Source organism: Globicephala melas, chromosome 4 (assembly GCF_963455315.2).
Source record: "Globicephala melas chromosome 4, mGloMel1.2, whole genome shotgun sequence".
NCBI classification, from domain to species: Eukaryota; Metazoa; Chordata; class Mammalia; order Artiodactyla; family Delphinidae; genus Globicephala; species Globicephala melas.
In genome coordinates this window covers 130,862,366-130,889,822 of record NC_083317.1, presented here as the reverse complement: position 1 = coordinate 130,889,822, position 27,457 = coordinate 130,862,366, and the positions used below count along the sequence as shown (strand labels likewise).

The 27,457-nt window shown below is 51.6% G+C and overlaps 1 protein-coding gene across 1 annotated transcript in view; it reads right to left on the bottom strand.

Moving 5' to 3' along the window:
• Positions 1–27,457, bottom strand: part of RAB6B (RAB6B, member RAS oncogene family) — a 58,657-nt gene that overhangs the window by 5,486 nt on the left and 25,714 nt on the right. Inside the window, exons 2-7 of the mRNA XM_030873451.2 lie at positions 27,039–27,097; positions 6,185–6,238; positions 5,896–6,001; positions 4,493–4,604; positions 3,365–3,458; positions 678–744 (exon numbers count right to left, since the gene is read on the bottom strand). Coding sequence (XP_030729311.1) covers positions 678–744; positions 3,365–3,458; positions 4,493–4,604; positions 5,896–6,001; positions 6,185–6,238; positions 27,039–27,097 — 492 coding nt within the window. The remainder of the gene's footprint in view (positions 1–677; positions 745–3,364; positions 3,459–4,492; positions 4,605–5,895; positions 6,002–6,184; positions 6,239–27,038; positions 27,098–27,457) is intronic.

Here is a 27,457-nt window from a genome sequence, read left to right as displayed (position 1 = left end):
TTTTTATCCTGTTTTGTGTGTACGCAGCGTATATATACATAAACACACATTATTTATAACATGGTAGACTATAAATAAACTAGTAAATAGACAATGAACAACTGCCTTCCTCCCCACTGGGCAAATCAGACCACCTCTCTGAGCCTCAGTTTCAGCTTTTGGGTGTGGCCTGAGTTCTGGGGTGGACGGTGTGAGTGGTGTGCAGACCCTGCCCCCAGAGCAGTGGGGAGGCCTGGGCTGTGCAGGGCAGGCAGGGGAGGAGACACCTGGCGGGGCAGTCATCTCGCACAGAGGAGGTTGGGCCATGCTGAAATCACGTCTGAGTGCACGGAAATGGAGATTCTACTTGTCCCCATGAAACACGGGTCTGTGTTCACTGGAAAGAAGGGCACTTACTATCTCTCACTCCCCACACTGTCACTCCACACACATCCCTCTGGCATTCCCACACGGTTTTGGAAGCTTAGGTGGTTCGAGCTGGATATGGTCTTAAGGACCTTGGAGTTCAGCCTCATCCCTGTACAGAGGAGGCCCCACAGAACAGCTATCTGCCAGGAAGGCTGGCCTGGAGAACTGGCAAGGGTCTGCCCACTGTTCTAACGTACCACGTGGATAAATCAATGAATAAATGGCTTCTGCAGCACATCTTTCACTCACTTGTCAAAGGAAAAGGATACTGCCTTCTTTGCTTTTCTCCTGGACGTTCTCCATTCCAGGCAGAGCCGAGGCCACACGTCGGAAGAGCTGGGGAGAGGGGGAGATGCAGCATGAGCCCCCATCCTTCCCCTCCTGCTGCCGGTGTCTCCACCCTCTGCCTCTTCTCACCCTGACCTCGGGCTCTGCTCTCTTTCTGTCCCACTGACTGCACCCTGGACAGCAGGGGCTGCACCTAACTTCTCCCACCTGTGCCCCCAGCACCTCTCATGGCGTTGGGCCCCGGCAGGCCTCTCACCCAGGCAGGCTGGCCACAGGGTCACGAGGGGCTGAGTGTGGGTCATGGTGATGGCAGGGACCTACCCTAGTGCAGAAAACGATCTAGGTTCTGGGAGACAAGCTTCTGGCCCGCTGCCCATGTAGGGACCTGGTGTGGGGAAGGGACTTTCGACCTGCCCTTGAGACAATGACCCTCTCCTCAGGGAGCCCCACGGGCATCGGGGCAGCTGGGAGTCAGGGCCACACAGTCACAGCGGAGATTTTTTTGGAGGCAATAAGGACACAGGAGTGTGAATGTGACATTGTGGGTTTGCTTGGGTGTGGGTGAGTGCGATGTGCATATTGTGTGTAGAGGAGTATGGGTGGTGTGGTGTGGATGTGTGGCATCTGTGGGGGGGGAATGAGTGTGTATGGTGTGTACATGTACACATGTGGGGTTTCTGTGCGTGTAAGTCTGTAAAGTGTGCATGAGAACTGTGTGCGTGTGGTTGTGTGCGTGTGTGTGTGTGTGTGTGCGTGTGTGGAACCTAGCGGGTGACGGCAAGTACAAGGCAGAAACACAAGGCACCAGAAGATCCTGAATTCCCTCCCATCTCTCTACAAACACCAACTGCAGGAACTAGGTGAGCTCTGGGCTTAAAACTTCTCCACTGCCTGAGCTCTCTGAAGACAGGGTGAGTCTTATTCAAGGTCTCACCCCAGAGCCCAGCCGCATGGGAGCACCCAGGCTGGGTGACAGGACCAAAGGCGGTAAGGGTCCAGGCGGGGAAGCCACTGGTGGGCTCTGCGTGGTATGGACCCTGTGGGCAGGCTGCAGGGGGGCTCTGAGCGTGGCTGGCAGAAGTGGGAGTTAGATGGAGGCTCTTGGGGTCACATGGGGGCTTCTGAGAGCAGATATGCTCACGTTCAGAGTCCAGGAGGCTACACTGCATGGGGATGCCTCTCCACCACACAGGCTTAGAACCGACCATATACAACTCCGGCTCAGACCATCGCCCGGCTTCCAGAGCAATCCGGAAAGGGGGGCATCGGCATCTCCCTGACCATGGGGGCAGAGGCTACCTGCCCTCGGGGCTGCTGCCCTCTGCTTCCCTGCCCCCCAAGCCTTTCCATCAGGGCCGCGCAGAGCAGCAACCAGTGTCTCCTGCAGGCCTCCAGGGACAGGTAGCTCCCTCCTCCAGGTGACACCACGGCCACCCTGGCCTTATTCCGAAGGAGGCTGGGAAGGGGATGGGAGGGAAGAGAGCCATGTTGATGACCCTCCAACTGGGGTGGGGGCACTGAGTCCTGGGAGCTCGGGGCCTCCCATTCTGTCCCTTTCCGCTCCTCTGCCACCTCCCACTGGCAAGGCTCTGCCCAGACTGGGTAAAGCCTCACTGCGTGAGGCCAGCTGCTACAGTGGCAGCTTGTCTAGTGCCCCTGGACACTGCTGGGGGCGGCAGGGCAGAAGTAACCCCCAGCCAGGCCCCGACACTCCTCCAGCGGCACCTGTGCCCATGCTGGTCCCCTGGCCCAGGCCGCCCCCTCTCATCACCTCTCTGAGTCCTCTTTTCCCTGCAGACAGGGGTTCCTCACCTTTTTTTGAACCAAAGATTCCTTTGGCAGGCTGGCGAAGCCTATGGGCTCCTTTTAAGTGTGTGAAATGAATTACATATAAGTTTTATGTAAAGGAGACCATTTAGTATTGAAACAAACTTCTAAAATCTTTAAAGATACAGACTTGTGACTAGCAGCCCGGGAACCTGTTAAAGAGCAGAAGCCGGCAGGGCGTCTGACAGCCCTTGAGATACTGAGGTGGGAAAAAGTTCAAGAGACCTGCGACACCGTAAGGTGATAAGAAAGCGGCTGTGACCTCTACCGTGATAAAGCCCCAGGTGCTGCTAACATACGGAGTTGGGTTGCCTACGCTCACAGCTGCAGGAAATGCTGGAGACCCGTCAGAGGTTAGTGCAGAGACACTTGTTTCCCACCTAAATCCACTGACCTGCTGAATTCCATCTGTGGACTCCTTGGGGGTCTGTGGACCCAGGAGAAGACCCCTGCTCCCAGGCTCAGCCCTAACCCCACCCCCTCTACGGCTCCTCTGAGGCTTCTGACTCCCAGGCCTCCCCCCACCGCGAGCTTGGACCGCACCGTGGGTGGGCTCTTGTCTCCAAGCCTGCCTGGACCACCACAGCCTTGAGCACGTGCCAAGCACAAGGCAGGAACCCCAAAATGCTGATTGGATAGACTCTCCTGCACGTCTACCCCACGTGAGGTAAGAAGCAGGGGAATGCTACGTCTCTCGGCCTCCTTGAAGCTGGTGGCTGATCCCATAGCCCCAACGGCCTGAGGGCGAGCAGTAGAGCTCTGGAGGCTACTCGCTCCCCATCTGGTGGCTGGATGGCCCCACCTAGTCACTAGCCCCTTGGCCAAAGGCGGCAGACCCCACCTGCTTCACGTTGTAGCCGGTCTTGGCGCTGGTCTCGATGAACATAACGCTCAGTTCTTTGGCGCGCTGCTCCCCCTCCTCGATGGTTATCTGCCTGGAGGGGAGGCAAGGGGGGACCAGTTCAGTAGGGAAGTAGCCCCTGGTGGGGGCGGAGGGAGCAGCCTCAGATGATGGGGGCCCCTCAGTCAGCCCTGAAGTCAGGGCTGGACCCCAGGGCTCCCTCAGGGCACAGCAGGACACCAGCCCCTCCCTACTCCTTGGCAGCTCCGTCCAGGTTGGGAGCAGGCCCTGAGGCAGGTGGCTTGCTGTCCCTTTCGCAGTGTCACCACGGCCAGAGCCAACATTCGTAAAGCACTGCCAGCCACAGACCGCCTCTCTGGGTGGTACCATCAGCCCCATTTTCCAAATGAGAACACTGAGGTTAAAAGTAACGGCCCCAAGGTCACCTACTGCAAAGGAGCTGGGCTTTGAACTCCGTTTTCTTCACTTCAAGGACAAGATTCAAATAAAGCAGCCTCTAATTCAGATTATTCCCTAAACGGGCAGAGTACATCTCAGGAAGCCCTCAGTCCATGACTCATTGCTCTACCTGCCCCATGAGATGAGTGGACCAGTGCAGGGAAGGGCGCTGGGGTCAGCCCTGTGCCTGGAGGATGGTGTGGAGCAAGCAGCCTCTTCAGGGAGAGCGTCCCACCCAGACACAGCGAAGGACCAGGCCCTTCACACCCACACCCACATCAGCCAGGCATTTCACAGGCGCAGGGCCGGTGGGAGCCCGAGGGCTGCTGTGTCTGTGTCTGCACTGAGGCCGGGCCCAGACCATGCGCTGCTGGGCCAGCCGGGCGCATATGGCTCCCCTCAGGCCACGCGTGGAGGCCTGCCCTGCCCCTGCCAGCCTGGAAGGTGGGGCTTCAGACATGACACACCTGTGGGTAGGCGTCTACCAGGTGCTTTCAAAGCCTCCGGTGCCCCAAGGGGGTCCTTCCCAGATGCAGGGGGACAGGTCAGACAGGGTGCTGGGCAGGGGGTAGCTCACAGGGGCTGCTCACCCACAAATCCCAGCACTCCCCGTCCAGGAGGAGCTGCAGAGGTATGGAGGGGGCCTGGCCTGCAGCCCGCTGCACCTACCTCTTGTCGGCCAGGTCCGTCTTGTTGCCCACCAGCATGATGATGACGTCGCTGCCCCTCTCTGTTCTGACATCATCGATCCACTTAGAGGTCTGTTGGAAGGAGTTGAGATCTGGAGGTGGAAAGTGCAGATAAAACAGGGCGTGAGCGGCAGCCCTGGCAGGAGAGGGAGAGGGCGGGAAGGGAGTAAGACCAGGAGCAGGAGGGAGGGGTGTGTGCACCCTCAGACACCTGGGCGGAGCGGGAGCACAGTCCAGCGGGCCTGGGTCCTCCCAAGGACGTCCACACGTGTTTGTGGAGCTGTGCCCGGGGTCCCCGAAGGCCCCTCATATGCTGAGCCACCCTCTGGGGAGAGAAGTCACAGCATCTGGAAGGCCGCTGGGTCATGACTTCCTAGTAGTGGTCCTAGGGCCCACCTGAGAGTCGGACCTGACTTTGGAGGCTCACAGCAGAGTGAATGGGTGCAGTAGACTTGGCTGAGCTTGGAAACAGTGTGACAGTGTGTGTGTGGGACCGCAGCAGCTCCCAGCGCAGGAGGGCCCTGCAGAGCAGCCTCCCGCTGACAGGAGCTCAGAGGGATTTCTGAAGAGCACCCTCAGGCCCTGAAAGTAAGGGGAGCGGGGAAGGCGGCCCCAGGAGCAGATAAAAGCCAGGAGAGGCCAGGCATTTCAGGGCAGCCCCCTCCTCAGTCAGAAGCTGTGACAGGCCGCCGCACAGAAGAGCAGTCACAGGGCGACGCCCACCACTCAGCAGCCTGCAGGCCCAAGGGGAGCGGAGGCTCCCTTTCCTGGAAACCTGGGCTTCTCGCAGCCTGACCTTCCTTATGCTCAGCATCAGGCTGCAGGAGCCCAGGCCTCCTCAGGGCCCAGCTCCCACCCACTCTCAGGTGTGCAGGGAGCCTGCGGTCAGAGCCAGAGGCAGCCGGCTGGGGCATCCTCCCACCACACCCATGACTGCAGCCCAAGCGCTTGCCAGTTGTGTGCCCTGACACCTGCCTGGGCAGTGGGGCTCTGCACCAGGCCCTACCCTCACCCCAGCCCCACGAGCCTCCCTCAGGGCTGTGCGTCGCTCTTGAGAACAGCTGATTTGGCCAGAAGAGCCACAGTGTGTGAGAAGTGCAGGCCACCCAAGGCCCTCCTGGACCCGCTGGGCCTCCCCTCCCACGGAACCCGGTAAGGAACTGGGATGCTGCTGACAAAACCACGGCTGCCAGGTCAAGGTTGGCCTGGGGACCAGCGTCTTCTCCCATCTTCACACACACACACAACACACACACACACACACACACACACACACACACACACACACACACACACACACACTCTGCAGCCTGGCTGGGGCCGCACCTGGCCCCGGAGCCCCTGCGAGCTGCCCTCCGCCCAGCACCCAGGCCCCACACTCACTTGTGATGTCATACACCACCACAGCCACCGTGGAGTCCCGGATGTAGCTGGGGATCAGGCTGCGGAACCTCTCCTGGCCGGCTGTGTCCCAGAGCTGCAGTCGCACCTGTCACAGGGAGGGAGGAGGCTCAGGGGGCAGTGAGGTCCTCGTGGTGGGAGTGGGGGCTGAGGGAGGGCCCAGCTCTGGGATGCTGGCCAGGCACAGGCTCTCAGCGGTGCCCAGCGTGGGCCCCAGGGGATAGGTCCCAAGGAGCCCTGCCCGTCCTCCCGAGTCAAGTCAGGCACTCACCGTACGATCCTCCAAGTACATGGTTTTTGACAAGAAGTCAATCCCAATGGTTGCCTGTTAGACAAAAGCACAGAACGGTCAAACCCAAAAGGTCTCAGGCAAAGGGGCAAAAGCTGAGACACCCAGGCGGGGACACAGCCAGGAAAAGGGGTCACCCACGCCGAGCCTTAGGTGGGTTCTGCTCTGCTGCCCCACCCCCAGCTCAACAGTGAACCTTCTTGCCCCTCTCAGAGGGAGTGAGTTTGAGCTAAACAAGGATGAGGATAGGTGTTTAGGGAGTGATACTTTTTGGAGAGGAAGAGAAAAGTGCTTTGGAAAGGAGAGGAGAGAACAGGTGAGGCGGCTTCCCCAGCAGCAGGGCCACTGGCACATGTATCTCCTGCCCCGCTCAGGGGGGAGCCCGGAGGAGCAGGAACGAGGTGGTCTCCCTGCCCCAGCCTGCCGGCCCCGCCTGCCTCCTTCCCTCCCAGCCTCCACTCGAGTCTCCCAAAGCTTTTCTCCTCAGCCCTGGAACTCGAGCGCCTGGCGGGGGATCACCACTGGCCAGGAGGTGGAGCGGGGGCAGGGCGGCTTGCCGCGGGGGCGGGCAGAGAGCAGCTGGCTTTCCCCAGGAGCATCACGGCCACCCACAGCAGCATCTCGTTGCGAAACCCACCGGCTCTTCTCTACCCAGATCGACACACTGGAAGCCAACTGTCTAGGTCACTCCTGTGCCTCCTCTGTCCTGGCACAAGGAGATGCAGTTGGGCCAGATGGCTGGGACCCATCACTCACTTGCTGTGTGGCTTGGGGCAGGCCTCCAACCTCTCTGCGCCGAACCTGCACCCAGTGTTTGTGACGGGAGCAAGATGGTTGCAGCATGAAACAGTCACTGCTATGTAATTAATAATAATGGAGACTCCGACACAGCCTGAATGTCAGGGCACTGGTTAAGGACACGGTGGTTCATCCAAATGATTAGAAACTTTGGCAGCCATTAAAAATCACGTCCTTGAAAAATATTTAAGGATTTCGGGAAATGGTCATCAGGTGAAAGAAAGCAGGTTACAAAACATCATGTATAGTGTGATCCCAACTTGATGAACTGAAGTAGAGATACAAGTATTTTTCATATTTTCTTAGACGTTGACGTGAAGGGACTACACTAAAGCCTTAATAGTGCTGGTGTCTGAGTACTGACACTGTGGGTGCTTTTTTTTTTTTTGGCTTCTTTCATTGTACCTTTTTCTATTTTCTACAATGAACATATAATAGTTCTAGAAGCATAAATAAAGCATTTTTAAAGAAAAATAGGGCTGAGAAATAAGCTTCATTGAAAGGAAAATTGTGCGGTGACTTCTGACTACAAAAACCACAACCAAGGGCTTCCCTGGTGGTGCAGTGGTTGAGAGTCCGCCTGCCGATGCAGGGGACGCGGGTTCGTACCCTAGCCCGGGAAGATCCCACATGCCGCGAAGTGGCTGGGCCCGTGAGCCATGGCCGCTGAGCCTGCGCGGCTGGAGCCTGTGCTCTGCAACGGGAGGGGCCACAACAGTGAGAGGCCCGCATACAGCAAAAAAAAAAAAAAAAAAAAAAACACAACCAAGAAAGCCCAAGGAAATAGAAAAACCCATGTCTGCAGGCCCCTGCAAGCAGGTGCATGTACACTCCCACCCTCACCCGTTCCACAAAGGAGTTAAAGTGTCTGCATCCTCCTGGAAGCTTGCTTTAGTGCAAAGATAGGGAGTGTCAAGGAATCATACAATTCTACAACATGCGTGCTAAGCAAACACCTTAGACACAACTCAATTCCCTACTCTGGAGACCTGGAAAGTTAAAGCACACACCGAGCGTGACTTTGCCAGTCAGAGGCAGAGCTGGGAGGATCAGTGTAAAATCTTGGCATCACTTGGGCTCTTTCAACCCCAGCTTTGCACACCTTTCCTGCATGGTGTAGCCACTGGGGAATAAGTCTGGAACTGACGAGCGGCTTGTAGACTGAGCCTTGTTCCTTAACAGTCACACTACCTCCACTTATTGGTATCTGTTAGAGCAATGATCCTTGTCTGCTGTCACAGAGAAACGTACAGAGCAGGCAGACATCTCTCAACTTCAGTGCTCAGTGGGCTCCCCAGGGACTGCCAAGCTCCTTCTGTAAAGTGACCCTTGAGCTAAAAATCCAGGTGTATGACCTCAGGATTGGTAGCAGGGACTGCTAGCTGTCCCCCAACACGGAGTCTCCCTTTCTATAGTATTACGACTCCAAACGTATAGATAAACTCACGGCTGCCCCAAATAAAGACTGTATTTCCCAGCTTCCTTTGTAGCTGGGTGGCTAAGTTCTCTGGTCAGTGGGATGTGAAGGTGACACTTGCATCTTCTGGGATGGGTCCTTCATGGGGAGAGGCGATGTACCCACAGCTGCCCCTTTCCCTTTCCCACTGTTTGGAATAAAGACAGGTGGTAATAAGTCATACTGGCCCATCCAGATGAAGGTGACAGAGTAGTGGCGACAGATGAACCAGACAGAGGAAGCCTGAGTTCCTGCCTGTAGAGCCCCCTCAGCAGCCTGAGACTCTTACGCCCAGACTGTTGTGTGACAGAGAACTGGACTTCTATTTCGCTTAAGCCACTGTTATTTGCAGTTTCTTTTAATACAGCCTAGCTCTATCCAAACTAATAGAGCAAAGAACCACGGAGAAACATACCCCTCAAGGGTAGGCAGCATGGATGGTGACAGTGATGTTCCTGATGATAATGTAACAACAACAACCCCATTTCGCCTCACATGTGCTTCCATGGAGGACAGAGAAGTCACCAGATGACATGAAAAGGATTGTGCCTTCTGGATCAAGCTCTGGTAAAGCTCAACCCAGTGGCCTCCATAATCATAAACACCATTTGCTGAACACTCACATACTTTACTACCCCTCACAATAGCAGCTCAGTGGTAATGATGAAAGTAAGGCTGAAAGGACCAACTTCCTATCTCTCCAGCTCTCTCCCACCTCTATTCCCACTTTCATGCTTCTTCCACATCAGGGAAACACCTGGTTCCTTAAGTGCCCAGTCTCTCAGACCTGTTCTGGCCACACTTCCCACCCAGCCAGGCCGTTGAGCCACAAAAGACCTTCCCACAGCTGCACACACTGGTCAAAGCACAGGCACTGTCCTTGGATGTGGCTGAGGCATCAGCTCTGCTCAAAAACATCTCCCTAAGTTTCACTTCCAATAATGGCTAAGTAGTTTGTATCAAACTAACCCACCCACAGATAACTATTATAAACTCTGCACAAATGCCACAAATAACAATTTGCAATCACCGAAAAGTGATCAAAAGCAGGCAGAAAATGGAGGGGTTATAATCTCTAAAGGAAGGGAAGAAAATGAAGTGAGATCCTATGCTTAACCAGTTTTTCCCCTGAGGTAGCTTCCTAGTCCCACCAAGTTAGAAGGACTTGGTAAACACCTCAGGCATTTCATGAGAACCCCAGAAGGGCCAGCTCTGGGAAAAAGGACGTCATCTCAGGACTAAGGGTTATATCAGAGGACTAAGGAAAAAACCCAAAGAGACCTATCTTAACAAACTTTAAACATGGTAAGTAGGTTCCATGTCCTGGTTATTGTAAATAGTGCTGCAATGAACACTGTGGTACATGACTCTTTTTGAATTATGGTTTTCTCAGGGTATATGCCCAGTAGTGGGATTGCTGGGTCATATGGTAGTTCTGTTTTTAGTTTTTTAAGGAACCTCCATACTGATTTCCACAGTGGCTGCACCAATTTACATTCCCACCAAAAGTGCAGGATGGTTCCTTTTTCACCAGACCCTCTCCAGCATTTATTGTTTCTAGATTTTTTGATAACAGCCATTCTGACCGGTGTGAGGTGATACCTCACTGTAGTTCCGATTTGCATTTCTCTAATAATTAGTGATGTTGAGCATCTTTTCATGTGCCTCTTGGTCATCTGTATGTCTTCCTTGGTGAAATGTCTATTTAGGTCTCCCGCCCAGAAGATGTGACACATATATACAATGGAATATTACTCAGCCATAGAAAGAAACAAAATTGAGTTATCTGTAGTGAGGTGGATGGACCTAGAGTCTGTCATACAGAGTGAGGTAAGTCAGAAAGAGAAAAACAAGTACCGTATTCTAACGCATATATATGGAATCTAAAAACAAACAAAAAAATGGTACTGATGAACCTAGTTGCAGGACAGGAATAAAGATGTAGACATAGAGAATGGACTTGAGGACACAGGGTGGGAGGGGGAAGCTGGGGCAAAGTGAGAGTAGCATCAACATATATACACTACCAAATGTAAAATAGATAGCTACCTGGTGGGAAGCAGCAGCATAGCACAGGGAGACCAGCTCGGTGCTTTGTGACCACCTAGAGGGGTCGGATAGGGAGGGTGGGAGGGAGACACAAGAGGGAGGGGATATGGGGATATAGGTATGCATATGGCTGATTCACTTTGGTGTACAACAGAAACTAACACAGTATTGTGAAGCAATTATACTCCAATAAAGATCTACTAAAACAAACAAAAAAAAAACAAACAAAAAAAAACATGGTAAGTAAACTCTTCCAAAAAAAAAAAAAAGGATTAAGTTGCCCATAATTTAATTCCCCATTGAAATAAATCTCAACACTCTTCAGAGGAAGGTAACAGAATCTACAAATCTCTACAACTTATTATTATTCACGATGTCCACTACACAATAAAAAAGGATTAGACATGAAGAGGCAGGAAATTTAAGCCATAATTAATGGAAAAAAACTCAATAGAAACAGATACCCAGATGACTCAGATGTTGGATTAGCAGACAAGAACTTTAAAATAATTATTATAACTGTGTGAAAAATATAAAGGAAAAAGATGAATACTATGGGTGAATTTCAAGAGATATATGGAGACTAAAACAAAACCCAGAAATCTTAACACAAAAAAGCACAATACCTGAAATAAAAATGCCTTGGATTTGAATAACAGCAGCTAGGACACTTCAGAGGAAAGGGCAGTAAACTTGAAGACAGTCCAAAAGAAGTTGTTCAAACTGAAGCACAGATTTTTAAAAGATAGAATAAAAATGAACAGAACTTCAGGAACTTCTAGGGCAATATAAAGACCTGATATACATGTAGATGGGGTTTCAGAAAGAGTAAAAACAAACAAGCAAACAAAAACTAATGGTCAGATATTTTCTCAATTTGATTAGAAACATCAACCCACAGCTTCAAGAAGCTCAGTGAACCTAAAACAGGATACAAAGGAAACTACACCCACACAAGTCATAGTCAAATTGCTGAAAACTAAAGATAAAGAGAAAACCTTAACAGCAGCTAGGAAACAGAAAGACACAATACATACAAGGAAACAATGACAGGAATGATGGTGATTTCCCTTCAGAAACAATTGAGAACAGAAGACAATGGAGCAAAATCTTTAAAATTCTAAAAGAAACAAACCACCATCATCCCCATCATGTAAGCCTAGAATCCTAAAGCCAGTGAAAATTTCCTTCAACACTGAGAGCAAAACAAAAACATTTTCAGATAAGGGAAAACTGTGATCATTTGTCACCAGTGAGCCCTCATTACAGGAAATGAACACTTTAGGCTGAAGGGAAATTTTACAGATGGAAGTTTGGATCTTTAAAGAAGGAATATAGGAGCACCAGAAATGGTAAGTCTGTGATATATAAAAACATGTGACTTGTCCTCGACCACCTCCTGTTTCCATCCACATCAGTAACAATTCCTAACATCCTCCTGTTTTGTCCCTGCTTCATCCTCCACGAGACTCACTCTCAGAAGATGGCCTCAAATCTACTTTACCACATCAAGTACAAACCACTTCAATTCCTTGCTTTTACCCTCTAATATAACAACGATGATAACTACAGTAACAATGACTAAACATCTGAGTGCTCATCATGTGCCAGGTAAGAACTTAATATGCATTACTTAACTTAATCCTGATAACCTGTGCCATGAGTTATGCTCTTTAGTATTTATACGTTTCTGCTAAGAAGACTGAGTAAAGTTGATCCCTGAGCAACGTGTGGGTTAGGGGTGCCGGCCATCCACACAGTGGAAAACCCGTGTATAACTTACAGTCAGTCCTCAGTATCGCACTTCGGTTCCTCCGTTCAACCAACTGCAGATGGTGTAGTACTGTAGTACTTACTACTGAAACAACTGCATATAAGTGGACCAGCCCAGTTTAGACCCACCTTGTTCAAGGGTCAACTGTATAAGAGATGCTAAATTACTTGCTCAGTGTCAACAGCTGGAAATGGCAGAGCCAGAATACAAAGATATTTGCAAAGTTGTCTATGTGTGTCCAGCCGTATCTCCATCCCTCCAGGCTCTGAGCATTTGCTCCTTCTGTCAAAGCAAGCCTCTCCTTGGGGTTCTCTTGGCCCTGAGCCTCTCAGCCATCAAGGTTCTTTTCTCTTTTCTCAACCCCTCATTCTCTACTCACTCTTTCCTTTCATCCAAGAAACATTCTTAAAATTCTTGCATCCTTAAAAAAAAAAACCTTCCCTGTCACTAAGTGGCTCTCCAGCTCTCTGCCAATCTCTCACCTCCATTCCCTTGGTATGCTTCTTGGAAAAGGACCCAAACCAGCTGTCCCCACTTCCTCTCTTCTCACCCACTGCTCAGTGGTCTGACTCCTGCCCCTCTGCCCACTGAGGCTGCTCTGGCTGTGGTCGCCATGGCCATTCATCTGCAAATTGTAAGGACACTCTATAGGCCAGACTCTACTAGATGTACTTGACCCTGTGGACCAATCTCTTCCTTGACACTCTTCCTTCGTTTTCATGACGTGACTTGTTTCTGGCTCTCCCTGCCTCTCTAACTGCTGTCCCTTATTGGCCTCTTACAGGATCCTCTTCCTTTCTCTGTCCCTAAAATGTTGGTGTTCCCTACTGTGTCAGGGGACCTCATTTACTGTCACAGCTTCAAAAAGGATGTGCTGCTGGCTTCCCAACCTACATTCCAGGCCTCACCTCTGTCCTGAGCCCCAGATCCAGGTATCTGACCGCTTACTGGACATGTCCATCCACGTGTCCTCTAGACCTCTCACTAAACATATGTGTCCCACCCGGAGCCCCTCATCCCCCTCCAGACTTACATCTTCTACTTTCCCCATCTCGATGAATGGCACCTCCACCTCCATGGGTGCCCAAGCCTCCAGAAGCCCTCCTGAGTTCCTCCTCTTCCGTTGCTCTCTCGTCCACCCCCTCACAGCAGAGGAATCACTGAGCTGATACTTTGCGTCCTGAGTGTTTTCACCTGTCTGCTTCTCTCCATCCCCACCAGAACTGCCCCAGTTCAGTCCTCCAACTTCTTTTACCTGAACAGCCTAACAGCTTCCTGACTGGTCTCTCTGCCCTGAGGTTCTCCCTGGATAAATAATCTCTCACCAGCACCAGTGTTATCTTTCTAAAACATAAATCTGATCATATCACTCCCTACTGCCCCCAGGAAACAATCCGAACACTCCAGCTTGGCCTGCAAAGGGTCTGCCCGTCGCTTCCTTTGACCTCGTTCCCCTCTTTCCCAGCTTGCACTTCATACTTTAGTAATAATACTGTGGTCAGGACTCTACACGCACAAGTCACTTTGTGTTTCTGTGCCTTTTCTAACGCTCTTCCACATGGTTAAAACCTAATCAGAGATCAAGATTCAGCTCCTCTGCTGAATCCAGTCATCTTCTGAGCCCTCAGGTTGGCCTCAGGGCCCCTCATTTAACAGTTTCCTTTCTAAACTGGAAAGATCTCATACTAGTCAGTCTCTCCCAGTGGCCAGTGATGTGGTAATTCTCAACACGTAGTGCATGGACCACTTGCTTCAGAATCACATCAGAAGCTTGTTAAGTATGCAGATTGCTGAGCCCAGCCCAGACAGACAGAATCACAATCTCTGGGGTGTCAGTCTGGGAATCAGAATTCCAGACAAGCCCTCAGATAACTCATTTGTGCAGTAAAGTTTGCAAACAACTGCGTAGATTCTGAGCTCCTGCTGTAATTGGTCTGAGGAGTCTGCGGTATCCAGGAGGAGGGGCAGATTCCTTGCCTGGGGTGAGAGACAGGGAGATGCCCATGCCTGCAGAAGGGGCTAATCACGGATGAAAAAACCAAGGCTCACTCTGAACTTAGGTCGTACAGGTGGGGGTGGCAGAGGCAGGATTAGAACCCAGGTCTCCCTGACTGCAAAGCCCCTGCTCCTGACTGTTGAGCTGTATTCCCTCTGCTTCCTGAAGTCCCTTCATTTCTGAAGCTGTCACTGAGTGTGTGTGTGTGGGTCACATCCTTTCTGGCTCCCTCCTGTCAGAATCTATGGTCATTAGCCATAACAGCTCGGCAGAGTCCACATTAAGAGGAAGTTCATTTGCATTTTAACAACAACAACAAGAGTCAGCTCTCTAAGGGCAGAACAGAAACAAGAACTTTTAAGATGGCCTTGGTTACCAGAAATTTTCTAGCTCCTTGGCGTCATTTATTTTTCCAGACACGAGGCATAAGCAGTTGGCCCTACACTACTGCCAGCTGGAGCCCATTGCTCCCAGACAGGCCAGATCTGCAGGGAGAAGGTGGTCACGGTCTTTCCTGGGCAGCTCCTTTCTGGCATATGGTGTAAGTAAGTAGCACTCATTCACTTATTCACTCTTGAGTGTTTACTATGTGTTAGACCAAAATAAGCCCTGGTCCCAGCCTATAAGGAGTTGTTCCCTCCCGTGGAATGCTCCTCCATATGGCTAACACCTATTCACAGTTCACGATTCAGCCTTGAACTTCCAAACTTGTGGAGGCGCTAAGATTAGCACACAGAACTATGGTCCCTGACAGATGGGTAGGACTATTGTAGTTAGAGGGTCTCTAAGAGGAGGCGGACCTTGCTTCTGATTGATTTCTTGAGGAAAGGCAGGGCAACTACGCCAGTCCTTGAGTGAATACTAACTTACCAGCAGGTGAAGATGGGGAAATAGTAGAGGATGGGAAGTACGGGGAGTAAATCCCAGATGGAGGGAATGGGGGTGTTCCGATTTTGGTAATCAGAACCAACCCTCTTACAGATTACAATTATAAATTCTGAGCAGAATGTAAAAAACAACTAACTGAAGGCACTAGAAAGTGACAAAAGCAGGTAGAATCTAGAGGGGAGTCAACACTTAAAAGAAGAGAATGGCCCTGGGCAAGGCTCCTGTTTTTACGACTGTTCATTCACCTAAAGGCAGCCCCGGCTGGAGCTGAGGGGTAGCTACAACTTGGCAAGAAACCCATAGTCTTACTGGTTAAAAATGAGAGGGCAGATCATAAAACTATCACAGCAGCTGGAACATGTGGAAAATCCTGGAGATGAGAAATCCCAAATTCTGCATGTAAATGCTACCCAAATCTCTGGCCCAAAGAGACCACAAGTAGCCTAAGACTGAAAACCAAACAAACAAAGCTGAACAGAACTTTAAGTTGCTGCCTACCACAGGGGAGAGAATTGAGAATTTGGGTTCAACAGGTACTATTCCAAAGGAACAAGCAGAGTCCATAGTCTTGATCACAATGTGTAGTATACAACTCAAAATTACTATACATATGAACTAAAAGCCGTATTTAAGAAAAAAAATAATAAATGGAGACCAGCCCCGAGGTGACCCAGATGTTGAAAGTAGCAAGCATTTTTCGGCAGCTAATACAATTATGCTCAAACATATAAAGAAAACATGCTCACAATGAAGACACAGATTTTAATCTGTGCATCTCCGCAGAGAAACTATAAAGAAGCAAATATAAATTTAGAACTAAAAATACAATATCTGAAATTTTTAAATGCTTAACAGAAGACAGCAAATGACAGATGAAACAGTGAACTTGAAAACAGATCAATAGAAATTATCTGAAAGGATAATATGGGGACACCAGACAAAAAGAACAACTAGCTACCCACGTAGGCCACAACCTCCATTCCCTCTCAAAGGTCAGCACAGGTCATACAGTGTGTGAGTGTATTGATGGGAATGTGGTTATGAGTGTATGTGAGTAGACACGTGATGAATGGAGATACACGAGTGTGTATGCAACTGTGTATCTGCATGTGGAAGGTAGTAGGTGTAAGAGGCTTGTGTGGGTATGAGTGTGTGGTAGGGAGGGAGTCATTTCTCCTTTGAAGGTAAAGCCCAGATCAATGTATGCACACAGCCCTGGTGAGGCCAGGAGGCTAAGAGGCTGAGGTGACCAGGAGCCTCCATGGGGGAGGGGGACAGATTTCTGCCAGCAACCCTAGGCTCCCTGTCAGTGCCTCCTAGAGCAGTGCATGGCCAGGCCTAGAGGATCTGGCATGCAGCTAGCAGAGTGCCCCACCCAAATGGACCTGGGTGGGGTCATGTGCCCAGAGGGCCCTGGTCCGTCTTCAGGGACCTCTGCCAGTGCCTTGGCAGGCTCTGAATGCTGTATAATGGGCTTGGAAGAACACTGTGTTGGGAGTATCCTGGAAAAATGACAGCCTCTCTGGCCCTCAGCTTCTTATCTCTAAAATGGGGATAATCACAGCTTCCTTCAAGGACTCTTGGATCAAATGAGTTAGACTGCATGAAGGTACTCTGTGCAAACAAAATGAGGACTGACCAACTGACTGAGGGATTTCCAAAAGATGCTGTAGAAACTTGGTCCTGGGAACCTTTGTGCTTGTAATCTGTATTCACATCCCAATAAATGAGTGTTCCCAGAGCTTCAGGAAAGGCTGGCCCTCAAAGAGGTGGGTTCCAAACGAACCATGGAGTCTTGGCCACAGCATTCATTTTCTGTATTCCGTATCCTCTTATGAGGTATGCAGTAAATTATTCTTGCTGGAAACTTTTCCACAAGGATGTAAAGAGGGTATCAAGACAACACGAGCAGCAGGTTTGACTCTGAGACTCTCCTACCAGTACATGACCCCCACGATCCTCTCCTTCCCTCCTCGACTGTGCTGGGTGAGCCTCCTGGGCTCGATGGGCTCGATGCCCCTCCGAGGAGGCTGGACTGCATCCTGCTGTGGTTAGATCACCCCAAACCTGGCAATGCTTATTTATTCCTTTAATATTGCTGTACTTGCCAACTGTACTGCTTATGAAAAATGGCAGGCACTTCGTTTTATACAAAACAGGTGGAACCTTAACAAGGACAGATTTCATAGCTGCGTCCACATTTATCTCCTTCTGAATGTGGTATTAACCAGTGTTAACAGGGGCTCAGACACACAGTTCAGAATGATGGTGCGTTACACGCCTCCCTCTACACGAAAGCTCCCATTGGCCCAGCATATGTCCGAGGAAAGAGATGTTTCCTGAGGCACTTGTTGAAATCGTTTTTGCTACGTGCATTTATTATGAAATGTAATTTTGCATCCACATTCTGACAAGACACAGTAATAAAGTGTGCTGTGGAAATTTGCATGGTAATTTGCATGAATTGACTCAAGATTCTCTTCTCTGGAAGAGAGATCATGAAAAGGAATGTATTTGTGTCTTCTTTTAGCCTTGGCCAGGCCTTGGCCCGTGGCTGGGGAAGCATCCCCAAGTGGCAGAAAGCAGCTGGGCATGACAAGCCCTTGACAATGAAGCTGCTGTTTGTGCTCTGCACCACCAACCATCAGATGAGAGTATCGGTAAAGACATGCAAATAAGCATGCAAAATGAAGCTGGCAAAACTTACGGATTCAGACCAGCAAGTGGATGCTGTGGGGGAAGGAGACAGCAGCCTCTGGGAAACACGCTGGGCACGGTCTGGCCTTGCCAGCAGCTCAACCAAGTGCTGCGGAGGAGGGGCGGCTGGCTGGGAGGCCACAGCGCAGGTACCAGGATTCTTTCAGACACCTCAGTCTCAAAGTCTACACAGTCCCTGTGGCCACTTTCCTCCCAATGGGGAGTGGCTTATGCCAGTCACCACCCAATACAAATATTTATCAATTGATCTTTTATTTCCTGACTGTGCTCTGAAACATCAACCAAACAATATGCACCTTACAACTTTAAACAAGGGGTGAAATGTCATCAAAATTAGTCAATCCTTCCAGAAGCCACACAAATGCCCAGGGATGTGTGGCCTGAAGCTCCCTGAGAGGTCTCCCACAGGCTCACAAATGGATGCAATGCATCAGTCCTCTCCTCATCTCTTAGGGAGAAAGATGTTCTGGGGGATGGACTTTTGAGGGCATCTAAGCGCTGTCTATGAGTAACCTATGAAGCGAATTAGGAAGGATTACTAAAACCTGGGTCAGAGTCGCACGATGGGGCCACTTCACTTATGAACGCTAGCAGGTGCTATTGGACTCCCCCAATACCAACTGGCAACCTCCTACTCCCCTGCCAGCCTGGAAGTAAAAGTGAAATGCTGCTTTCCCAGCCTCTCTAAAGGATAATGGTGATCATGTGACTCAGTTCTCGCCAATACGACATAAGCTGCAGTCTGCTGGAGGGGGAGGGGATTCTAGGGAAGCTCTTGCTATCTTTATCTGCCTTGAATGCAGAGGTGACCTATGGAGCCAGGCTGCATGAAGATAACCCACAGAACAAGAAGGCAGAATAGACTGACAGCAGGGGTCTGGGGCCTGCCTGATGGCATCATTGGGCAGCTGGGCCACCTCAAGTCCTACCGTGACTTCTCGCACCTGAAAAACCAAAGCCCTTCCTTGTTTAAGCCAGGTTAGTCAGGTTTCTCTACTATAGGCTGACTTCATACCTAATTTGCAATATGCTTGACAAAAGAGCGAGAGAAGCGCAGGGGAGAGGAGGGAGGGAAAGAAAAGATGTTACAGCAAGTCTGCCCTCAGACCAGTCCCAGGTAAACGTCCAAAAGGAGCACCTGGGTGACTGGTGGTGCCCAAGTGGGTGTCTGAGGGCAAGGTCATCTTGCCAAGCTGCCTGCCTGGCATTCAGGGGCATTTCACTATATAAGAGTGTCACCTCACATTTTGACCACAGAACCTAATGTTTGCAAAAGGTGGAACTCTACTGCATTAATATGATAAAATCATCATGTTGCTAGAGCTAACCAAAGATGGAGTCCAGTGTTCTGCCAGAAGTCTGGGGCCCTGGCAGCATCTGGCAGAGTGCCAGAGCTCTGCACAGGCAAGCATGGTTGGGAGGCCCACAGTTTCCCATGAAAACACTATGTTAGTAAGTTATTGTTAGCTTCACTTCATCATTACCAACTTAGTTTGTTGTGGAGTTGTTGGTTTGCTTCGCTCTCTATATAGAGCATGGTAATGCACATTTGTATCAACAGTATTTCTGGCCTATAATTTTCCATCATCCAGGCTTTAAGACCTCCATGAGCTATGGTTTAAATACAAATTAACCACATCCCTACTGCTAAAGTTTGAGGCCACTGGTCTAGGTGATGCAGGGGTTAAATGCCATCCAAATAATTTCCAGGTTAAAAAATGCAATACTAAGAAACTGGGATGCTGGCCCAGAATCTCTCAGCTAAGTGACAGAGGTGGGATTTGAACCCAGGCCTCTGCATGCAGCATTGTTTTGGAGGAGAAAAAAAGAGCTGATATAAGAGGATGTGCTGACTCTTTCTCCTCTGTGTGACCCCACTCTGACCACCTCGACAGGGGTGGAAGATTCTGCCCCTGTCTCTCCAGGTGCCGGGTGGTTACCTGGACACCACCTGGGGATACGTGGCATCTTGGATTCTATGGGGAAAGGCCCCTCCTCCTGGCCCTCCACCTGCTCTCTACAGTCTGACCCAGAAAACTCAGTAGCTCTTGGGACTTCAGGAATCCAGATCCTTCCAGCGTCTCCTGGGCCCACCCACATAACAGCCATTTTCAAACATCTTCACTTGACTGTTCCACTATCACTTCCCACTCAACTTTTCATTTTGTTTTGTGTTGACGGCACCGATATTCTTCTGGGGTGTCTGGACAGAAACCCAGGGCCCACTCCTCTCCCTCTTCTGCACCCCATAGGCCTACTCTGTCCACTCGCCCCTCCCACTGTCCTGTGTGTCTAGGCCCAGGCTTAGCCCAGGCCCCTCACTCACATCCCACGCAGCCCTGCATGACTGCTCAGTGACGTTCCTCCCTCCCATGCTCCGCCCTTCCACTCACAGAGCTGCATCCAAGTCTGCGGGCCCTGCTGCAACTGCCGTCCCTGCCCTGGCCGGGACCCACAGGCCTGTCTCCTGCAAACTCTGGGGTCTTTGATCCCATCGGTGCCCACCGTAGGAACCACAATAGCTCTCTCCATTCCCTGCCCCAGAAGCCCAAGCCCCGCTGAGTTCCTAGGGCCTCCACAGCCTCATCAACTAGGCCCACTTACCCACTGGGACAGCAGGCACAGACCCTGGAACCCACAGTACTTTTAGAGGCCCAGAAAAATGTGTTTTGTTTTGTTTTGTTTTGTTTGCGGTACGCGGGCCTCTCACTTTTGTGGCCTCTCCCGTTGCGGAGCACAGGCTCCAGACGCGCAGGCTCAGCGGCCACGGCTCACGGGCCCAGCCGCTCCGTGGCATGTGGGATCCTCCCTGACCGGGGCACGCACCCGTGTCCCCTGCATCGGCAGGCTGACCCCCAACCACTGCGCCACCAGGGAAGCCCTGTGTTTTTTTTTTAACTTTTTAACTTTTAATTTCTTTTAAAATCAAAAGAAAAAATGAATATAATAATAATGACATATAATAATGAATCCAGCCTGTATTGTCTTCATCTTTAGAACAATACAGTTATAAAATATAATTTACATACATTATATATATTTGTGTGTGTATATATATATATATATATATATATATATATATATATATATATATATAGCTTTTTAATGAAGGAAGGAGCAAAGTGCCCTGGAAGGCAAAAGTGCCTAAGGCCGTGAAAGTCAAAAGGCAGCTCAGCCAGTAGCCCGTCCACAGGCCCGCTAGGACCCTCCACTCCAAAAGGGCACAGCCCGCCCCGGCACCGCCCCCCACGCATGCGCAGCACTGGATCATTGCACCTGGGGCCCCCACCAAGGCTTCTCCTTCAGCATACTAATCCTCCCTCCCACACAGTGGCATCAGATCCTCCCTGCCCCTTCCCACTCAGCTCCCACCCTCTCCTCCAGGAAGTCTTCCACACCCACTAGAACAGCCACTGATCCCTGCCTTGTCTGAAGCTCCACGCCCCCAAGGACCACAACACTCTTGATGAGCTTCACGCATTAATGTAGGATGAGAGAATGGGAGGATGAGCAGGGAAGTACCTGGACAGCAGTGTTGGTTACGACGTGAGCCTCAGCCCCATGTCAGCACTCCAGCCGCAGACCATGCTCCCCGGGGAGGGGTAGGGCGGCCACGTGAGGCCCACCCCCTCACCTCTACCCGCCCACCGCCCAGGATCTGTCCTTGCAGAGCTGCAGCCTGGCCACCCCACCACCGGACCTTGCCCTCAGAGCTGGGTGCCCAGCACAGTACGATGTGCACACACACCCTGGCAAATGGGACGGATGCTGCACCATGCACCCCGTAGGCCAAGGGCCAGCTGCCTTGCCCGGTGCCCTTGCAGCACGCCATGTGGCTCCTCTGAACCTCCTGCCTCTTGCTGACCAAGTGCTCCATGCCGTGGCCACAAAAGCCATCTCCCCTGGACCCTGCGTGCCGACCCATCCACTCGTCTGACTGGCTGCACCTCCTCTTCAAGGTGGAGCCCCGGGCACCTCCCCACCTGTCAGAGGGAACCCTGGCTCCTGGTCTGTCTTGGCTGCTGTGGGCTCTGTGTGGGCTCACTCATCTCCTCACAGTGACCCCCTGATAGAAAGGTGCTCAGTGCCATCAGCAACCTACCGCCAAGTCCCCAGGCCTTTCCTTTTCCCTGGCCCCGGCAGGGGAGGGGATCAGAGAGCAGCGCCCATGAGTGTGAGGCTGGGTGTCCAAGGAGGACATTCAGGCTTGACCCATCCCCAGGTCCTTCTTCCTCACTGTGGCCCACTTCAGGCCCACCAGTGAAGGCGATGTGGAGACACTTTAGGTGTGGGGCTTGGCTGCCCAAGCCTGGCAGCCTCCAGACCACCTTCCTGAGTCTGGTTGGACAAGCATTAGCAGAGCTTGCTGCCCCAGAAAGAGAGACTTCAAAGCGTCCAGCCCCACGCGGACGACCCCTCACATACCAAGGTCATCACAAACGCCCCCTCCCTGAGCACCTGGGATGTGCTACTGTGAGACCCAGCGGGAGCTCGGCTCCCCTGAAAGGCCACCCGTGCTGCAGGGGTGAATTGTCGGGGTGGGGCAGGCGCTGGTTTGGGGGCTGCTGAGCAGCCAGATGGGCAGCTCCATGGCGTCAATGACCAGGCCCCAGTGAACCTATTTACTTTATTAAATCAACTTACAAATGTTACATAAAGAAACATCTGATCATTCTGAAAAGCCCTGTAAGAACAAAAAGACTTGCTGCCAGATAGGCTCCTGGGGAAATGGCTTCCCCGGGTCAGATGCTGGGCCAGTAGCACGTGAAGCGCCAGAGGGGCCTGGAGCCTGGAGGGGTCCCCAATGGGATCAGACTGGGAGGTGCTGGGACACTGTGTAGTGGGTTGAAGAGTGTCCTCTTCCCAAATTCTGTCCATCTGGAATCTCAGAATGTGACCTTATTTGGAAAGAGGGTCTTTGTGAATGTAATTAGTTAAGGGTTTCAGGATGAAAAATCATCCACGATTTAGGGTGGGCCCTAAATCCAATGACTGGAAGTGGTAGGAAGGATTCTCTCCCAGGCCTTTGGAGAGAGCGTGGCTCTGCTGATTCCAGACTTCTAACCTCTGGAATTGTGAGAGAATAAACTGTTGTTTTCAGCCACTTGGTTTGTGGCAATTTGCTATAGCAGTCCCAGGAAACTAATACACAGCTAGCAGGGAGAGAGGAAAGCCCCCAGATCACTGAGGGACTAACAGCAACTCAGGCAGTCCCTCGGCCTGTGAGGGCACAGTGGACACAGCCATGCTGTCCCCTTCCCAGAGGCACCGTGGGACCCAGGGAGTGCTCCAGTGCAGTCCTCCAGAGACACTCCCAGGAGCACCTAGGTAAGCCCCAGCGGGCTGGGACCCACTGGCTGCTTTCCTAACTTGTGCTGGGTGGGAGGTCTAGGGACAGGCCGGGGGCTCCAGCCTTGGTTATCAGTTCATCTCAGGTCACCTCTGAGATTTAAAAATGCTAATGCCTGACCCAGCCTGTGCATCTCCAGTCATCCCCCCAGTAGGTACTGCTAACGTGCAGCCAAGATGGGGGACCCATGAGAAACCCCAGGAAGAGGGCTGCTCCCAGATTCTCCCCTCTCACCCACAGCCACCACCTGGGGGGCTGAAACCTCCCATTCTGGTTCTAGTGCAGGTTTCAAACAGGTGGACCAAGGGCCAGGCCCACAGGTGGGTTTCACTGGCCACCGGGAGGGGAAAGGGAGTCTGGCCCACAGAGAGGGCCATATCTCATCATGGCGCAGGTACCAGGGGTTTCTTCTTAGTACATTTTGAAAGACATTTTTTAGTTGGGATTTTATATAAGAGCATTGTTGCAGACATGAATCTCACCAGGCTGTAAGTCTTGACTTTTTGCTTCTTTAAGTGAGTGGATTTAGATGGGGTGACAGGTGGGTGGTGAGAGGCTGGGGAATGCACATGTCAAGAGGAGAACAAGGTACACGTGTGTGCAGGGGAAATGCCAGGCAGGAGGCGGCAGGAGACCCGCTCCCAAGGCCATAGGTCAACAAGGCAGCATCTCCCCTGGGCCTGCCAGGCGGACAGGACCCTGGAGAGGTCTGGCAGGGAACCGCGCTCTGCGTGCCCAGGTCCTCATGCCAGCTCCTTGGGGCCTCGGGCATGTTCATTCCCAGACAGAGGGAGGACTCGCTGCCACCCAGGATGAGGTTGAACCCTCTCTACCCTCCATGCCTGGCTCAGGGCAGGGCCAGATTCTGTGGCCAGGTCATTTTCTCCCACTTCTCTGCAAACAGAGTAAGCACTTGACAAACATCCGTTGTCAGAATAAGTGAATAGGGGAGGGGGCGGGAGACAGAGCCAGAGACACACATAAGGATGGGAGGGGTGGAGCGGTGGAGCTGCCCTGGGAACTTTCTGGGCACCTCAGCCAATCAAGGCGGGGACAGGGGCGCTCTGCTGGGCTGTACTGGTTGGTACACAGGGTATTTGTGGGCAGTGCTGGGGAGTGGTCAGCGTAGGGGGGCACAACTGGGAACATCCCCCGGGGCCCTCGGGCATCTTGTCTACTTCCCAAGTGCCTCTGCCACCATGTTAAGAAAAAGTAACATTTCCCCCTCTCCATCTCCAGAGAATTCATGAAAATGGGCCTGTGTGCGCACACAACTGGAGCCCCAGCCTCCCAGCCTAACTACCATCTTAGAGGGTATTGGGAGAGAAATTCTACCTGCAGCCAAAAAGCAAGTCAGAAGAGCCTACAGTGGGGAGGGACTTGGGCTTTCTTCACTTTTTGCCAGGACGCTGGACATCGACACTGGGCCACTGTGGCCACTCAGTCAGATGGAGTCTAAAAACCAAGGCAGACAGGGCCTCTTGAAGCCACTGTGGTGGATTCTGACACCAGCTGACACCAGCTGTGGGCAGGCCCTGCTCTGGACCCATGAATGCAGAGGTGGATCCGAGGGGTCCTGGCCTCAGCCAAGCTGAGAGCCCATCCGGCAGCCAGAGCAGTAGGAGTTCCTGTAGGGCTGGGAGGGCAAAGGAGCCCCGAGGACAGTGTGCTAGGGAAGATGGAGCCGTGGAGGGGTGCAGAGCATGAGGAGGGTCCTGACCACAGACAAACATGTGCTCTGAGCCTTGATGAGTCAGAGGAATTTTCCACAGCAGAGGAGAGAAGAGGGAAGGGCATTCCAGCAGAGGTGACACCATGAGCCAAGGCATGGAAGTGGGACAATGTCACTGAGCGGGGAGCAGCAAGCAGGGAGGCCCGCTGGACCACGGGATATGGGACAAGCAGTGGGCCACAGGAGGTGACACTGGAGACTCAAACGACATGGGGAGGAGTTGAGGCTTTGATCCACACCAGTGAAGACCACTGCAAAGGCTCTGAGGCCATCTCTACTGCCCACCACTGCCAAGAACACCAGCCAGCCAAGGGCATCACTTATTATCAATGGGACATCAACAAGACGTATTATAAGTAACTTAATATTTGAAAAATCAAATAATCAAAACAATATCTGTGAGATCATTCACTGACACACACACACATGAATACACACACAAATATGCAAATACCAAGTCAGACTTGAGAACTGAAGTTAGAGCTGTGATTCGGATGCAAAGCGACGCAGTAGGACTCCCCTTACAGGGAGGAGAGGGCTCTGCAAGCCTGCCGTGGTACAGAGCCTGGCCTGTACCAAGCAAGACAAAGTGTGGCTGAGATAATCATCCCAGAGCAGATGTCCAAGGCTGTGTACGGCACTCGGGGCCCCATGTCCTTACCCTTCAGTCAATTCTTACCAAGTCCGCTAGTTATCTGGTATTTCAGATGACAGCAGAGGAAAAGTAGGGATTTAGAGGGAGGCAGAGAAAGGAGCTGTGTATGAGGCAAAGATGCTGGCTGGTCCAGAGTGAGACAGACAGACTAAAGAGTAGACACAGAACCGTAATCTGCAGTGGGCTGTGCTCTGCATGCTCTGTAGGTCCCAGGATGTGGGAGACCTCTTAGCACAGCAGTCCCCAGTGTGTTCTATAAATATTTATCCTTTGAGGACTCGATGACGAAAGGATTCCATGACCAAATACATCTGGGAGATCCTGCACACTACATCTCCCTTTCAGCAAATCAAAACCATACACTGATGTAGTAAAAGGCCCTGAGAAGTCCTGCAGTAGAAAAGTAGATTTACTTTCGTTCACCAGTGTTCCCTAAGCCCCGAACCCTTCTCCCTGCCTTTTTTCCCTCAAATAACACCTACTAACATCCCTTGGAACTACTATCTCACAGAACCCACTGGCTTAGAAAATTGAATTATTATTTGTGTCTGTCTTAAGGAAGAAAACAATATATTTTTTCTTAAAAATAGTTGAAATGATTAAGTCTGGTGCCTTGTGATAACAGCTTTAGTTGCAGGGGAAATTCACTTCATTTGCTCATCAGCGGTGACAGGAAAGTGAAATGTTACTGACCTTCAAGAGCTCAGCCTTAGGCTACGTGAAGCCTCCTCTGGTTGATTCCAGACCACCCTTGAGAGCCAGGAGCACACAGGTCACTCTATCCAGCCTCCTGCCCATGTAGAGCAGTGCAGGCCCATCACACCAGCCTCTCCAGGGAAAGAAGTGTCCCAGCAACTGTGTGTGTGTGTGTGGGTGGGTGTGTGTGCATGTGCGTGTGTGCGTGGGCGTCTGTGCGCGTGTATGTGTGGGCGTGTGTATGTGGGCGTGTGTGCGTGTGTATGCGTGTGTGTGCGTGTGTCTGTGTGTACGCACTCACGAAGGTCCAGCACACAGCCACGCTGGAGGAGCAAGTTCTCCTACTGCTCTTTCACATCCCTCATTTTGCTTCTTGCCCATCCTCCTCCACATGGTGATGCCCCCGAGAAACCAAACACTGTCATGGTTTAGACCTGCCATGGGGGGCAAGAGAACACAGACTGAAAGGTGTCCTTTCTCTACTGGAAACATTTCCCTTATTGAGGTTTGCATCTTCAGAAGGGCCCAGGGTCTTTACCGGGCTGGGACCAGTGTGCAGATGGGAAGCTCCTCCAAGGCAAGATGGATGCCCTAGGTCCCAGGAATGCCCCACTCTCATCCTAGCATCAGCAACCCTGGGAGGGAGGCTGGCATGGTGTCCAGGTGGCTGTCAAGGCTGCAAACACTGCGGGGCTTGGTGGGGGGCAGGGACCCAGGAACTCACCTGGTACGTGTTGTCGAAGCTGTCATACATGAACCGCGTGATCAGAGACGTCTTCCCGACTGTAAAACAACAAGAAGAGAGGGGTTTAGCCGTGATCCGAGCTAGGCTCCTCTAAACACATTTCATGTGACAAAAACAGATAATGAAACAAAAAAGCCCAGAGGAAAAGATGAGATGCAGAAACAGAAGTGGGAGGTGGGACCCCCAGAGAGGGACATTGAGGTGAGGCAGCCGAGTCTACACTGGGTGGGCTGCAGTGGCGTTCCTGCCAGGCACCAAGGAGGAGGCCTCCCCCTGTGAACTCTTACCACCCAAATCCAAGTCTTCCTTGACCCATAAGAGCCCAACTGATGCAAGAGCCATACCTGAAGAATCAGAGCAAGTGTGTGCATTACAAGATGCTTCTGTCACATGGGCCC